The 14,912-nt window shown below is 39.9% G+C and overlaps 2 protein-coding genes across 2 annotated transcripts; both read right to left on the bottom strand.

Moving 5' to 3' along the window:
- Window positions 1-207: 207 nt before the first annotated feature.
- sirt2 (sirtuin 2 (silent mating type information regulation 2, homolog) 2 (S. cerevisiae)) lies at window positions 208-6,298 on the bottom strand. The gene is made up of 16 exons (XM_085794939.1): window positions 6,144-6,298; window positions 5,935-5,984; window positions 5,708-5,756; window positions 4,909-5,019; window positions 4,740-4,781; window positions 4,387-4,493; window positions 4,149-4,205; window positions 3,981-4,049; window positions 3,773-3,902; window positions 3,628-3,687; window positions 3,399-3,454; window positions 3,206-3,282; window positions 2,888-2,939; window positions 2,689-2,756; window positions 2,042-2,108; window positions 208-1,616 (listed from the first exon to the last, which is right to left on the bottom strand). The coding sequence occupies exons 1-16, from the start codon at window positions 6,157-6,159 to the stop codon at window positions 1,476-1,478; spliced, it is 1,152 nt and encodes a 383-aa protein (XP_085651065.1). The 5' UTR covers window positions 6,160-6,298; the 3' UTR covers window positions 208-1,475.
- Window positions 6,299-7,721: 1,423 nt separating this feature from the next.
- dmac2 (distal membrane arm assembly component 2) lies at window positions 7,722-12,025 on the bottom strand. Its single transcript, XM_085794408.1, has 6 exons — window positions 11,938-12,025; window positions 11,246-11,457; window positions 10,342-10,422; window positions 9,456-9,595; window positions 9,168-9,330; window positions 7,722-8,136 (listed from the first exon to the last, which is right to left on the bottom strand). The coding sequence occupies exons 1-6, from the start codon at window positions 11,953-11,955 to the stop codon at window positions 7,965-7,967; spliced, it is 786 nt and encodes a 261-aa protein (XP_085650534.1). The 5' UTR covers window positions 11,956-12,025; the 3' UTR covers window positions 7,722-7,964.
- Window positions 12,026-14,912: the final 2,887 nt, after the last annotated feature.

Raw genomic sequence — 14,912 nt, 5'->3', positions numbered from 1 at the left:
ATGGCCTTTTGCTCCATTTGACTTTCCTGTCCTATCTTTCACTATTCTTTAGAATAAAGGCATAAATACTACACAAAACAGAGCTTTATCAAGAAAGCATATCACTCCGACTTATTAAATTAGCCCTAAAAAAAAATAAAAAAATAAAAAAGTCATTATAGCCAAATCAACTCTTCTTTCATGCAGTCTCAACAAAAGTAAACAGTATCAGTTTAGTAAAGGTACATTTTATTGTAGGATTTTTGTTCTGGTTTCCATCACTTTATACAGATGTTCATGTTATTGCCTCCATCCCTTCATTTTTCTTATTTCATAATGCAACAATCCATGCTCTTAACACCTTTCCCCCAAAAGTTTAGTTTGTAATTTCATATAAAAAGAGTTTCAAACATGACCATGTTCGTATTTATATACTTGAGGTATTCAACTATCTAATGATGAAGCTAAGGGCTGACTGAGGTCCTTAGTTAGTTAGGTGAGTTTTGATTATGTTTTGAGCATCATTTACAGTTTGTAGCTCCCTATGATTGAGATTTTCTTGTCCCATTTAAATGACTGAGAACATGGCCTTTAAAGAAGTCACTGAAGGAGATGGTTAACATGAAAAACAGTTAGTGAAAAAGACATGTTTAAAGTTTCACATTACCAGTTAATCTATCAATATTTACCCCAGTTCATAATTCAGGAAGTTAACTTCTTTGACAAATTAGATGCTTTGAATGCATTCAGAAAGTGCTTTCACATTATGTTTTGCTGCAGACTTTAAAATTGTTTAAATTCTTCTTCCCTCATCAATCTACACTCAAAATGTGATATAATGACAAAGAAAAAGCCAAACTACACTGATCTTGGTTTTTCCTTTTTAATAAATCTGCTAAATTACTTCTAATGTTTGCTTTGTCATTATGGCTGAATATCTAGACTGATGATGGAAAAAATGAATTATCTAAAATCTGAGGAGCGTTTAAGTGGCTCAATTCAAACCACTACAGCAGAAGTGTTCAGTAGTTGGTTTAGAAACATTATTTCAGCTTTCGTGCAGTGTTAAATCATGATCACACTGCCTGAGGTGTTGGGAGATATTAGCCCAATGTAGATACACCAGAACTATTAAAGTAAAATGCATAGAATCAACTGCCTCTGAAATAAATATACATGTGAGTCAGATGTCTGCCGATGCAAAAAATAAAAAAAGGAAAACAAAAATAAAAAATATGTTAATGTAATTAAAGTGCAAATAACTGATATAAACAAAAGCGTAACCTACGTGGATGTCAGATGTCAGAGTGACGTTGTTTAGAGGAATCGAATGTTTGCAGATTAAAACTGAGAGTGTGATCAATATCACTAAAGCTCACTTTCAAACAGAAACCACGGTATTGTAACCTGCCTTTAAGGGCCAAATCTGACTCTGACATCACTACAGTGGCTTTTTTTCTTTCTTTTTTCAAAATAAAAATTAGCTTTTTATTTTGTTATTCTTCCTTTTTAGGTTCTGGTGCCACCGATGCAGAGCTCGCCTTGGCTGCACCTTCCTTCTTCTCGCCGGACTTCTCTTTTTTGTCCTCGCTGTCGATCCTGACGTGCTCCTTCTTCACCAGTTCCTCCAGCTCGGCCTGGAGAGAGAGAGATGAAAAAAAAAGAAAAAAGTTGAGACACAGAGCACAAAGTGGTGAGGCAGAAGAAAAGGAGCAGAAAAAAGCTGCATGTACTCTGAGTTAAACATAAAGTCCTAACACTGTGGGGGCTTGCGACCACAAGATCACACAGGAAAATCATAAATAAGCAACCCTGACATTTCGAAACTGTACACCTTTTTTTTGCTTCTGCTGTAGCTGGTGAGACTTTGCGTTTTAAACTTTAATAACGCCCTCTGACAAGAAACGGTGATAATGCATTGCCGTAATTATCTCTAGACTGGACAACAGAAATAACAGCACTGAGGTCCAGAGCTATTTTATTCATGTGTGATTGTTCTGTGGTGAACAGACTCTTACAGTAAACAAAAAGTATGACGCTATATATTTGTACTGTAACCTACCTTCCATCCCAGCAGGTCAGCCAGAGCCAAACAGCCATCATCACAGGTACTGATGTGAGCTACGTCTCTGGAGGGAAGAAGAAGGAGAAGGGCCACTATCAGAACCAGGACAGACCTCCAGACCACTTCTCCAGTTCATAACAATGAATGTCAACCAAATCTATTTATTCAAAATATTTACAAATAATTTTACTGAGTAACTAGCTAATTACTGAGCAAGTAAATTAAATGAGTACATTATTTTAAGTGTAAAAACAATATTCTCTTAAGTGCGTGTGAGGGTTTAGCGCCCTCTAGTGGTACGTAAACTGCATAATGTTGGTATAAACTGATGCACACATTAAAATGCATGCAAACCACTGATGGTTTGTCACCCTGAAGAAGGCTACTGTATGTGCCGCAATGCGTAGGTGCAGTTTTTTTACCTTTAAACTATATGTAGCCACTTCCAATAAGGGCTTTTTAACTTCTGGACCTCAAGAGTGCCTTGGTCATCCTCCTTTTTTGTTGATCTTATTTTGTAAATTGAACTGAATCACTTCTATTGGATTTGTTCGGTAAGATAAATTGGATGTTGCAAAGGGAAAATAGAGATAAAGTAAAAGTAAAGTAGCTGGAGAGATGACACAACAGTCTCTCTGTATCACCTGTACGCCTTGTCTGAGTCAAAGTCCATCCCTCCTCCAAAACCAAGCAACCCAAACAGCGGATCAGCCTGCGCAGAGAAATACACAAACAATGCTGCACAGAGAATCCAAGAAACACTTTGGTTTGACACTTTGGTTTGACACTTTGGTTTGACAAAATAAAAGCAGGAAAGTGTTGAATAAATCAGTCGTAGCTCACCTGCCCTGCCCTCTCCATGTTAATCAGAAGTCTGGGGCAACTCTTTGAAACCCTGAATGACAAAAATAGGGACAAACAATTACCTAGATAACATTTTGGCATCAAGAACAATCTACAATATGTTTTAAAATATGTAAATGTGGCCTCTGCATTGTCCTCAGAGACAGGTCAACAAGACAGGAGTGAAGCCTGAATCTTTAATGCTGCAGGGAAGCATCACTGGCTGTTGAGCTACAATGTACTGCAAGACGATTACTGCTGCTGCGTCTGCATTCAGCTCTGTGTTCCAGTAAGAGAGAAACCTGATCTGAGCTGTACCTGCTGACTAGACTTGCAAAAGGTTGAACCTGCAGAGACGTCCCCATTACGATGAGAAGATCACAGCGGGGAAAGTCCTAACAGGTGAAAAAAAAACCAAAGGCAGTGAGAGGCATTTATTCCTGCAGGCACTTTTGATCAAACCACATCCTTAACATGCATGCACACATTCAAACCGGCACCATGTGCTCACCATCTTCATTGAAGTGAAGAACCGGACGGGCAGATTCTCACCAAAGAAGACTATATCTGAGTGAGGAGAAGCAAAGATTCAGAGGTGCAAAGAAACACCCTGATAAATGATGATGTTATCTAACAGTCAGGAACGATTAGAAGATCTTTAAGGAAGATGAATGAAATAGGAAACTACTCAGATAAACAATATTAAACAAAAAAGGAAACAGAAAGAAAGATCAACTGACCTGGTTTGACCAAACTGCTGCACTTGTCACATCTGGGAATGTCATCAGAAAAGATTTTTTCTGCAAGACAAGAAAAGGAGTTCAAATGGCATGAAAACTACTTAATTTTTCTCTACTGAAAAATAAAGCAAAAAAAAAAACACACCTTTCATCCAGTCCAGGTTGTACTCCTTGCGGCAGCAGAAGCTGACACAGTGGGACGTGTAAAATGTTCCATGAGCTTCGATTAGATCGTCGCCTTCAAGCCCGGCCACTCGTTCCAGGGTGTCGATATTCTGAATTAACGCACAAATTAATACCAACACAGAAAAGGTGACGTCATTTATATACTAGAGTTGGGCCTTTTTTCCAACCTGTGTGTAGCAGCGCTTCAGGATCCCTTTGTCCTTCAGCATCTTCATGAAGTAGTGACAGATGGTCGGCTAGACAGAGGAGAAACATATGTGTGTGAGGCAGGGCACAGTTTCTAAATACTAAGTTAATTAATCAGCGGATGACTGGCAGCAGGAAGCGCTTTGTACCTTGAACTGTCCTGGGTAAAGCTCTTTGGCCAAGGCAAAGAACGGCTCAGGATGTTTCTGTGATACAAGATGGTGAGAAATATATAGTATAGTGGAGATAATGGCCAACTAGTAACAACTTTAAACTGTCGCATTTTGTGGCAATACACTCACTCAGGATACAATAAAGGTTTTGAAAATTAAAATTGTTCATATATGCTGCTCCAGGCTACAAACATTTGCAAAGCATTCAACACACCTTGAAGTAATCGATCTGGAAGATGGCCTCTGGGTAAGGCAGGTTGTATTTCTGCAGGTTTGCGTACAGGCCGGTATCTGGTGAACGGAAATCAGGGATTCCAGCGGCTGCAGAGAGAAAGAGAGACAGTGTTACGAATATGATTACACATGTGTGTCAAGGCATCTACTATATTTGTGAGGTCTAAAAACCGGCTGTCAACTAAGCTTAATGGCTGTTTGTGGGATTATGAGTTAGAGACAAGGCCTTCAGTTAGAGTAATGGGTTAGTTAATGCATTTTGAGTGTGTGTTTATGATAAATATTAAACATTTAATGATATTGTTTAAGTGACATTAGAGCTGAGATACTCACATGTGGAAATTCCTGCTCCGACCATGCAGATGATATTTTTACCTGCAGGGATGCAGAACAATTTTAAACATAAATCAATAATAATAACTGCACTGCAGACTCACGAGCTGTAAATCAATCCACTCTGGTAAAGCCCTAATGGACGGGCTCAATCGAAGCAACGACTCACATTTGCCGCTCTTTATGTATTGAGCCACTCCGTCCAGAGTCAGCTCATCCAGGACTTTGTCTGCCGAGCCGAGGCCCAGAGTGCTGGAGAAGAGGTTGCGCAGGAAGTCCACTGGGAGGGAAACCAGACGAGGTGTAATAAACACAATCAGTGATCAATAAGTGTTTCCGTTTAGTGGAAACTGACTCAAACTCAACTCAAAATCGTTATTTATGTTAAATTTTCACCACAGTCACTGTATTTGTAAAGCAAGGCCAAGAAAACTGAGATTAGTCCTGACTGGTGTGTTACAGTCATGAGACAATAAGGGATGTTGTTTGCTAGATTTTTAAAAAATCATTGCAACCATGTATTGACAAATAACAAACAATTACATCATCCAGACTCTCAATACATCGACAGTACAGCAGCAAAAGTCTGTGCATACTCCGCAAGAACAGAGAAATTTGTTCGTTTCCTCAAGGTGGCAAGAACAAGAACAAAGTTAGTTCTTCTGACCAGGACATTTCATACTTCACAATAAAACTCAAGTGCAGAATTTCAAACTTCTGATAAATCACAAAATAGTTGTCGGACACCACCATACAAGAAGAAACTTTTGGCCAGATGATGTGTCAAGAACAAGCTGCAAAAAACTCCCAAACCAGTGCTGCAAGAAAAGGATGACATCATTGTTTTCTTGCAGCCCTGCAGGAGAGAGAAACACATTTTCCCTGTTCTTGTACTGTATGTTGGAGTATGTACAGGCCTTAAATCATTTTACATTCATCTCTGTGGTACAGATCTTGTGTTCACATACTATCTGTGTCTCCTGCTGCCTCTTCCTCACTACTGTCGTCAGATTGTTCCTACAAACAAACAAACAACATCAAAATTATACACCCAGTAATGGTGAAGTCACATTAACCCCGCTGACCTGTGTTTTATAACGCGACGAGTCATTGTTTTGATACAAGAAATGTACAACGCTAACATCTGAAAGCAGCATAAAGACTTTTTTTTAATCATTATTATTTATTTATTTACCTCTGGTTCAGGTGAAACCGCCTCCTCTTCTTCTTTTCTATCAGGAAGTTCTGCAAAAACAAATGTTAAACCGTGTTAAACAAAGCGTGAAGACTCTCCTGTTAGCATCAAAGCTAACTAAGCTAAACCAAACAAGCGCAGTGGAGCAGCGACTCGCCGTCGTTATGGAGATTAAAAGTCGTTTTTTCCACGTCAGACACCCGTCCTACCTGATGCATCAGACATTTATCCGTCTACTGGGACCTTTCACCCACAAAGGTTCAACTGACAATTGGTTTATAGCCAAATATTTGTCAAAGTGGTGACAGTTTCTAGTTGCGCTGCTAACGCTCAGCTGGCCCGAGTTGTTGTGGTCCGTCAGAAATACGGTCCGTGTTAGTTGTGACCTAGTTACCGCCGCTTATATGGTTCCTACCGCGGATATATTGATTGGTGTTTTTCTGAATATAAACTATTTAAAAAACACATGTAAATACAATAAACTTGCATTTTATAAATGTAAATAACATGAGAAATAATAGATATCTGTATCCAACTTTAAAACAGGCGATGCCACCAAACTTGAGTGTGAGTTGCTCATAAAAGGAGATCTATTCAGGTCAAACCTGCAACCACATCAGTGCACATGTGTTGTATTTTATCTTCACATACAAATCGACCTGTAAACTCTTCATCCTCCCGTCACCATCCTCTCCCGGTCAACCTCGTGTGTGTCTTCATCCGGCCACAGAGGGGTCTGACCCTGCTGCTGCTCCTGCTGCTGCAGCTACAAGGCTCACACTGGATTATGGGCTTTAGTTTCTTCACACAAGCTTGCACAGTGAAGATTAGAAATACATCCACTCTATGATGTGTGGCCACATGGTTTTCATTGTCTGTCAAACGTGCAATATAGATTCACAGGCAAAGGTTGCAATGATGATTGAGCAATTAAATATTTATTTAGTACATTTACAATCATATTTACATCTTAAAGGGATAGTTCACCCTAGAATGATATTTCGCTCATTATCTACTCACCCTCATGTTGACTAAGGGCTGGAAGAAGTTTCAGATTCCTCCGTGGCTTCTCTGAGTTACAGGGGGTCTCGGCATAGCAGTGCATGTCCATATAACGGTTGCAAAGGGACACCGGAGCTCTTCGTAAAAAAACACACACAAAAAAACATCCAAATACCTCCATGCTGCTCGTATGTAATGTCCGTCTTGTGCTGAAGCCCCAAATTGCGTAATTGTCCCGAAAAAAATTAAATAAGTCTATATTTTAAGCTTGTTTGTAGCGGAAGCTTCTCGAAGCTCCTCTTCCTGGTCCGTCCAAATCTCGCGTGATTTGCGCCGGCGTCAGTATGCGTCAGTGCGGTTACTGCGAATCACGCGAGATTTGGACGGACCAGGAAGAGGAGCTTCGAGAAGCTTCCGCTACAAACAAGCTTAAAATATAGACTTATTTAATTTTTTTCGGGACAATTACGCAATTTGGGGCTTCAGCACAAGACGGACATTACATACGAGCATCATGGAGGTATTTGGATGTTTTTTTGTGTGTGTTTTTTTACGAAGAGCTCCGGTGTCCCTTTGCAACCGTTATATGGACATGCACTGCTATGCCGAGACCCCCTGTAACTCAGAGAAGCCACGGAGGAATCTGAAACTTCTTCCAGCCCTTAGTCAACATGAGGGTGAGTAGATAATGAGCGAAATATCATTCTAGGGTGAACTATCCCTTTAAGAACAAGTAAAACCGTTGTCACATACGCAGACAGAAGTGCAAAATGCTTGAGGCAGAGACTTAAAATCCAAACATATTTACCATTTTCCTTTTGGTATTTTTGCATCTAATTGTATGTTGTCAATTTATGCTGGGTTGATCCTAGAGGTCTGTGTCAATACTTGTGCAGATGTCAGTTGCAGACTTCATCTCTTTTTCTCTGATCAACCTAAACTTGGTTGATCACACTCCTCAGCTCTTCTTCTCTTACATCAGGTTTTCACTTTTCTGCACTTGATTATTTATAATCTCTGTCCATGTACTACCTCTGCCCTTGCATGTGCCTCTTCTCTTCTGCTTCCTCCTGCCTCAAGCTGTGGTCGTAGCCATCAGCAATGATTTGGCACTGTGGTAACATTTCCTCCAGCAGGATGACCACCAAACCAGGTGTGGAAATCCCAGGTAGGGCCGATATGTCGAGACGCCGCAGCCCCCTGCAGAATACAAACAATAAACATAGAGTATATAGGAGATATATATTAAAAAAAACAACAAAGGTGTTAAATATCTAAAGTCTAAACTATGTTGTAACTATAGTGCCGTGAAAAAGTATTTGCCCCCTTCCAGATTTCTTACTTTTTTGCATATTTGTCACAGTTGAACATTTAAGATCATCAAACAAATTTTAATATTAGACAAAGGTAACCGAAGTAAATATAAAATGCACTTTTTAAATGATTTGAAATTTTTTTAAATGAATGAATTTTTTGGAAAGCAGAGTTCAATTTCACTCTCCGAACCCAGACCTGATCACTACCAGACCAGTTGTATCAAGAAATAATTTCAATAGAACTTGTCTGACGAAGTGAAGGAGGTGAAGAGATTTCATAAAGCAACACATTCTCATTCTTGAATCTCAAGAAATTCAAGAAAAGATTAAAAAAAAAAAAAATCATTGAGTATCAGTCTGGAAAGTGTTAAAGGGACAGTTCACCCAAAATTCAAATTTCATTTCATTCAGCACTGCTCTTCCTGGTCCGTCCAAATCTCGCGCGATTTGCATTGACACCCAGTTCACGGCTCCGCAAATCGCACGAGATTCCAGCAGAGCAACACTGGGAGCTTCCGCTACAAACAAGCTTAAAACATATACTTATTTAATTTTTTTCGGAACAATTTCTCATGTTGGGGCTTCAATACAAGAGGGACGTTACAGGCGAGCACTATGGAGGTAGTTGGATGTTTTTTGATGTGTCTTTTTAGACGAAGAAAAGTGAGCTCCGTTCTCAACCGTCATATGGACATGCAGTGCTGCACGGAGCCCCGCTGTAACTCAGAGAAGGCATGGAGGACTCTGAAACTTCTCCCAGCCCTTAGTCGACATGAGGGTGAGTAGATAATGAGAGAAAGTGGAAATTTTGGTGAACTATCCCTTTAAAAAGCAATTTCTAAAGCAAGAAATCAAAAAGAGGGGAAATACTTTTTCACAGCACTGTACTGTATGTGTACGGTTTGGGGTAATTACTTGAGATTCCTCAGTGCAGCCAGGCCGCCTGTGGTGACGCGTGGACAGTGAGAAATGTCCAGTTCCTGCAGAGAGTCCTGGAACATGTGGAGTCGGGCCAGGAACCAATCATCCACTTCCGGACATCCTCGTAACGTCAGGGTTCTCAAAGACGGCTGCCCCTCTGAGGGAAGACAAATCGGATTAAAACTGAATTTACAGTTCACGTGCTTGACTCCACAGTAAAGACACAGGAAATGAGGTTACGGCGGAAGAAGAAATGTGATTTAGAAAGTTGAAACTCGGTACCGAGGTTCAACAGCCCTGCGTAGTTGATGACTGTGCAGCTCATGTCCACTTCCTCTAGAGGAGCGTCTTTGTGTTGCATGAAGTCCCAGTTGAACTTGCCTCTGTGGTCGGCGCGAAACCAGTTGGACTGACCAACATACCTGAGGACGAAGCACAAGACTGTCACATTAAAAACTGGAGATGGCAATAACATTAACGCTGTATATGAATAATTTATATTATGCTAATAAATGGATGCGTTCAGTACATTTTAACTCATTTGAAGACATCAAAAGCAAACATGAAGCATCACACAACCAGCTGATCGTTATCTTTCATTCAGTCAGTCGGGAGCTTGACATCCCAAAAGTTAAAAGTAAGATAGTAATGTATTATGCAGAAACGACTGCACTACACAGCTGCAAAGACTCTCTGAGCTCAGCTGCTGCTTTAAATCTCAGCTCAGTTGGTTTCCACATGGGACATTAAGATCTGTCAAGTCCTGTTACAGCTTGATCTGATAACATCAGTCAGCTTGCAACACTTCAAACATTAAGAAAAAGAGGATGACTCCCGTTTACGCTCCAAACTCCAAAAATAGTCTCATGTCAATATTTTTCAGTTTTGAGCTACAGTTCAAAACAAAACAAGACATGACAAGACATCTGTAGCTGTCAGTCTGGACTCTTGTGATTTTGATGGATTATTTATTTTACAAACCACTTTAAAATATGGGGAAATTATTTACACATTAATCAGTAATGAAAATAGTCACCACTTGCAGCCTTATGTGACTTGACTGCATGATCATAGTCAGTATACATGAATTCAACTTTAAATAAATGTAAGAAAACAAGTTGTATGGACACATAAGTCTGTATTTAGAATGATGGAACAAGGTACTCACCTAAATCCTCCCTTTATACTCAAGATGTAATATGCTGCTGCGACGTATGGCCCATGAAACCTCTGAGCGTAGCTGAAGTAGCTGTGAAAGACAGCGGGGAAACGTCAGTGATGGTGAATCACATAAGAAGCTTCACAAACTGCATCCGGAAAAGATTTAAAGGACAATTCCAGTCAAATTCAAGTAGTTTCCTAATATTTTAAGTCTAAAAGAGTGAATCTTAATTGCTCCTGATATGCAATAGTTCTGTCTGTCCCCAGAACAAAGGAATATCAACGCGGACGCACAATGTTTTCATTGATAAAACGAACATGAGCGCTTCAGACGTAAACATGCTCTGGTGCAAGACTTTCTTTTACAGCTCCATTTATAAACATGTTGAAGTAAATAAATCCCTCAGTGTATGTTTTAACAGCCAGCTGACATTGTCTGTTAAAAGAAATTGTGGTTTTGTGGGATGTAAACAGCCTAGACAGCCTGAGATTCGTCCGCTCCCTTTATACGCTGCTGTGGCGATGCGGGGACAGACAGAACTACTGCATAACAGGAGACATTAAAAAGAAAATCTTCAAATTCATTCTTTTAGACCTAAAATATTAGGAAACTATAACCCTAGGTCGAATTTGCCTGGAATTGTCCTTTAAAAATAAATAATTCTGTCTTGACCATTATCTAAATATTACTAAGCCTAAAAATGATATTCTTATGACTGTCACCAATTCTGATATCTTTTTTTTACTTCAAATAAAGACCGATTTTGTGGTGCATTCAGTTGTAGTTTTTGTGTTTTTGTGTGTGTGTTTTCTCAGTCACACCTGAGAACTACAGCTCTTTTTTTAATTTTTAAACCTCCCTGTTTCCTGGTCTGTAGATTTAAATACACCCGTAGTAAAATGTCTCTTACGCGTTCTTCTTCTGAATCCCTCTCCTCTTCATCTCGGAGCTCCAGCTCAGGAGCATCTCCACATCATAGAACCGCTGGGTGAGGTAGAGGAGGAGTCTCCTGTGCAGAGGAGGAGGAGGAAGAGGAGGAGAGGGCAGCGAGCTCGAGCTGGAGCTGCATGGTCGCCTAGCAACGACGAGCAGCGCTGACCGCTGGCAACATCTGTGCAGAAACTGAACAGAGAGAAAAGAAACCCAAACATAATCAAACACCGACAGCAATTGAGGAGGTTAAAATGGAAAAGACAGGAAGCAAAAGATATAGGCTATTAAAACGAAACGAAAACAAACATTTAAACCATATCAGATGGAATAAAGACGGACTTTAATGTCATTTAGTTGCAAGAGGACTTGAAAGAAAAGCTTTCCTGTATTTTTTAAACCAGTTATACATTTATTCAGCACTCAAACTCATGTAAAATCTCCAAATGTTGTGTGAATACGACGACAAAACAGCGTTTTAGTTACAGCTAACAGCTACATCCAGCATGTTATTGTCACTCCGTTAACAAAACACGATAGCAGCCCATAATCTGAGTAACAGCCCGCACTCCCACATTCACACAACACGATAAAATGTTCATACAGTTCATTCAACTATTTTTTTTATTTCGCAGCGTGTAGTAATTAGTTGAAATCTGAAGGGTAACTTACCTTCATGTGAGCCGACATGATGATACCTCACTTCAACGGGAAGACGTGAGGGACAAACATTAATGCGGCTTCGCGTTTTCAGTCTTATTGTTGTTCTGTGGTGTTGTGGTATGTGTCTGCCGCTGGGTGGCGCTGCGTGCACATGGCTTACCCGAGCCAGATGAACCTCAGCTGACCTGACACACACACACACACACCGATGAGGAAACACAAACATGAAGAGAAAATGGGAAAGAGATGGAGCACAAAACATCTGAACCATCAAAATAAAAACAGCCTCAGCGGAGACCTTTATCAATCAATGCAACACAAAAAAGGGCATATTTTAGTCTGTGCAGTGTTTCCTCGTCATCTCTCTGTAATTACCGTGTGAGTTTCAGACATAATAAAGCTTCACAGTTTTTGGATTCATTATACCTGGGAAACGAGACAAGGGGCGAAGGTCACATCTGGGCCCTGCTGCACTGAGTGGGGATTTGAGTATTTCATTATAAAACAGCCAAATTAAGACATGAGAGGGATCATTTCCCTTTGTAAAAATTATGCATAATTGCTGTACAACACTTGCCAGCTATAATTATATAATTTTCTTTCTTTTTTTAAAAAGTCACAGCCCATTTACAAAACTGGCAACACAGGATGAGTTTTGCCAACGCTTTCAAACTGCCACACTTGACTTCATACAGCTTCAAACAAGCTTATTTTGATTGGTGTAAAAAAAAAAAAAAATGTATATCACAGATAGCCATCTAACTGAATCAGTCATCTCAAGGGAGTAGCCTGCAGCGTCTGTCTGCTGGTCATGTATGTTGGTTTTTCTTTTTACATCCCACATTGCAAGCCAATATTGCCTGGAGATTTTCTTTTTCGAAAACCACAAGCAGTGAGGACAGCTTGAAACCGCTTCTCCTGACAGATGTGTCAATGAAAAACAAGCAAACCAAGCACCAGCACCACACCCACGCTCCATCACATACACTCTGTATAGGCTGCACATATGCAAACACTCATGCATAGTGTAGCACTCACACGGAGCGTGCTTGGTGTGACAGGCAGCTCATGACTGGCAATACAAACAATTAGCAAATGAGATCAGGACTCGTGCTTCTCATCTGTGTTTGCAGAGGATTGATGGGGGGTAAAAAAAAAGAAAAAAGAAAAAAGGGTGGGACAGTGATACGTGAGGTAAACAAGCGTCCAGGTATGTGTAGGGGTTTAAACTCAATTCAATATGTTGCAAGTGTGGTTCATGTTTTTTGTTAAAGTTGCATTTAAAGCATTTAGGCGACCACATAGTAACTAAACACACAAGTGTCTTAGCTCTTTGTTATTATTAGAGGGAATTACAAAAGGATGGAGAGATGAGAGAGGCAAAAGGGAGGGAGGTCTGCATGGAGCCTGAGCAAATCACATTACTAAAGGCTTGGTTGAATGAACATATGGACCAATGAAGTAAAGAGTGAGTGGCAGAGGGAATGAATGAATTGATCAGGGGATGGATGGAGGAATAGATGGATTGCCTACTGGACCAGAATTTCAATGCTTTATCAGTATTGTCTCTGGAAAACATCTGCTGGGTGTGTGTGTGTGTGTGTGTGTGTGTGTGTGTGTGTGTGTGTGTGTGTGTGTGTGTGTGTGTGTGTGTGTGTGTGTGCGTGTGTGTGTGTGTTCATGTGTGTCTTGGCTCCTCCCTTAACTCACAATGATAATCAATGTATCTTAAAAAAGTTAAGTATTCAGCTCACAGCTCTGATTGGACACACCTTTACTCTAAAACCAATCGATCTTTGTCAGGTAGAGGTCAATATACTTTTTTAAATATCATATTCATATTTGTGTTTTCACAAAATCTGCCTCCCTGTATTATTGATGTGATATTCATTCATACTGTTAACATGCGGTTTTATGCGCTGTATTCATATCCACCCATATGTTTGTTTATATTCATGCATTTTTAATTGAACCTTAATGGACTTTTGAAAAGCGAACCATGCAGAGGCTGAAAGTTTGAGGTCTTCGAAGACACACAGTGCTGTTTTGTGCCTCATAAAAAGAAAGTAGAGGCTCTTAAATGTTAACATCAGAAAAAAATCTTTTGTGCTTTTGCTGTTTTATTAACTGACTGGTTTTCGATCAGTGCCTGTATCTTCTCCAGTTTCCCAATAGTGTGAATTTACTGTTGTTTTCGAGTGATAAACTACTGGCTGGACAAAAATAAAAAAAAGTAACTTTAAGTTTTTATGTATTTGTCATTGACATTTTTCCAAATTTTTTCCATACAATTGCTCATTGGTTTCCCAGCTTCAAGAGAAAAATGTCCTTATATTCCCTCCGGGATTTGTGCCACATCCTGAGGTGTAACAATAAACACACAAGGTTGAACAGTATCAGGTTTTTATTGTGAGTTACGGGTGCTTGACAGTAAAAAAAAAAAACACCTTTCTTATCAGCATTTCTTACAAGTTTGAGGTTATTCAGCTGTGTAGTGTTCAAAACAGATCGTAATCTGGACATTTCTTGTGTGTCTAACAAATATGCATCCAAACCAAGGCAGCAAACCGATTAATCAATGAAAACAATGATTATTTCCATTCCTCTTTTTCTCATGATGCTTCTCTGGCCCCGTGAATTCACCGGAAATTGGTATGTGTGTGTGTTTTTTTAAATGATATTGATAAAAACCAGTTATTTTCCTCCCACATGGTCGACACACTGTCATGGAGTTCGCAGTAAAAGCAGCTGCAGACCGTGCTGAGTGGAAGGCTTCAGCAATTACAGGCAGATTATTTTAGTCTTCTCCTGTCAGATGCTCATCACTGTGACTTTTGTTTTCACTTAAGCGAGGTGCAGCTGCTTGTTAGTAGATGAAGTCTGAGGTTTTTCTAATAGCGGTTCCCCTGCCAATACCCGTTTTTACCGTGAGCTGCAGCAGAAGTGATGGCCCTGTGGGAAGGCCATTAACCATTGATTGTCTC

This window comes from Trachurus japonicus, chromosome 13 (genome assembly GCF_045865225.1).
Source record: "Trachurus japonicus isolate A0001 chromosome 13, Traja_1.0".
Taxonomy (NCBI): Eukaryota; Metazoa; Chordata; class Actinopteri; order Carangiformes; family Carangidae; genus Trachurus; species Trachurus japonicus.
Note: the sequence above shows the minus strand (reverse complement) of the source record. Positions and strands in the feature narration are given on the sequence as shown.

Bases quoted from the DNA above. Each gene is read 5' to 3' on its own strand.
- sirt2 (XM_085794939.1), bottom strand. The intron at 3,903-3,980 runs GTTGGAAAAAAG...GCGTTAATTCAG, and splicing joins TGAAGCGCTGCTACACACAG to AATATCGACACCCTGGAACG. The intron at 3,283-3,398 runs GTGAGCACATGG...TTCACCTGTTAG, and splicing joins TCTTCACTTCAATGAAGATG to GACTTTCCCCGCTGTGATCT.
- dmac2 (XM_085794408.1), bottom strand. The intron at 10,423-11,245 runs GTAAGAGACATT...TGTCTTTCACAG, and splicing joins GGGATTCAGAAGAAGAACGC to CTACTTCAGCTACGCTCAGA. The intron at 8,137-9,167 runs GTAATTACCCCA...TGTATTCTGCAG, and splicing joins GCTGCACTGAGGAATCTCAA to GGGGCTGCGGCGTCTCGACA.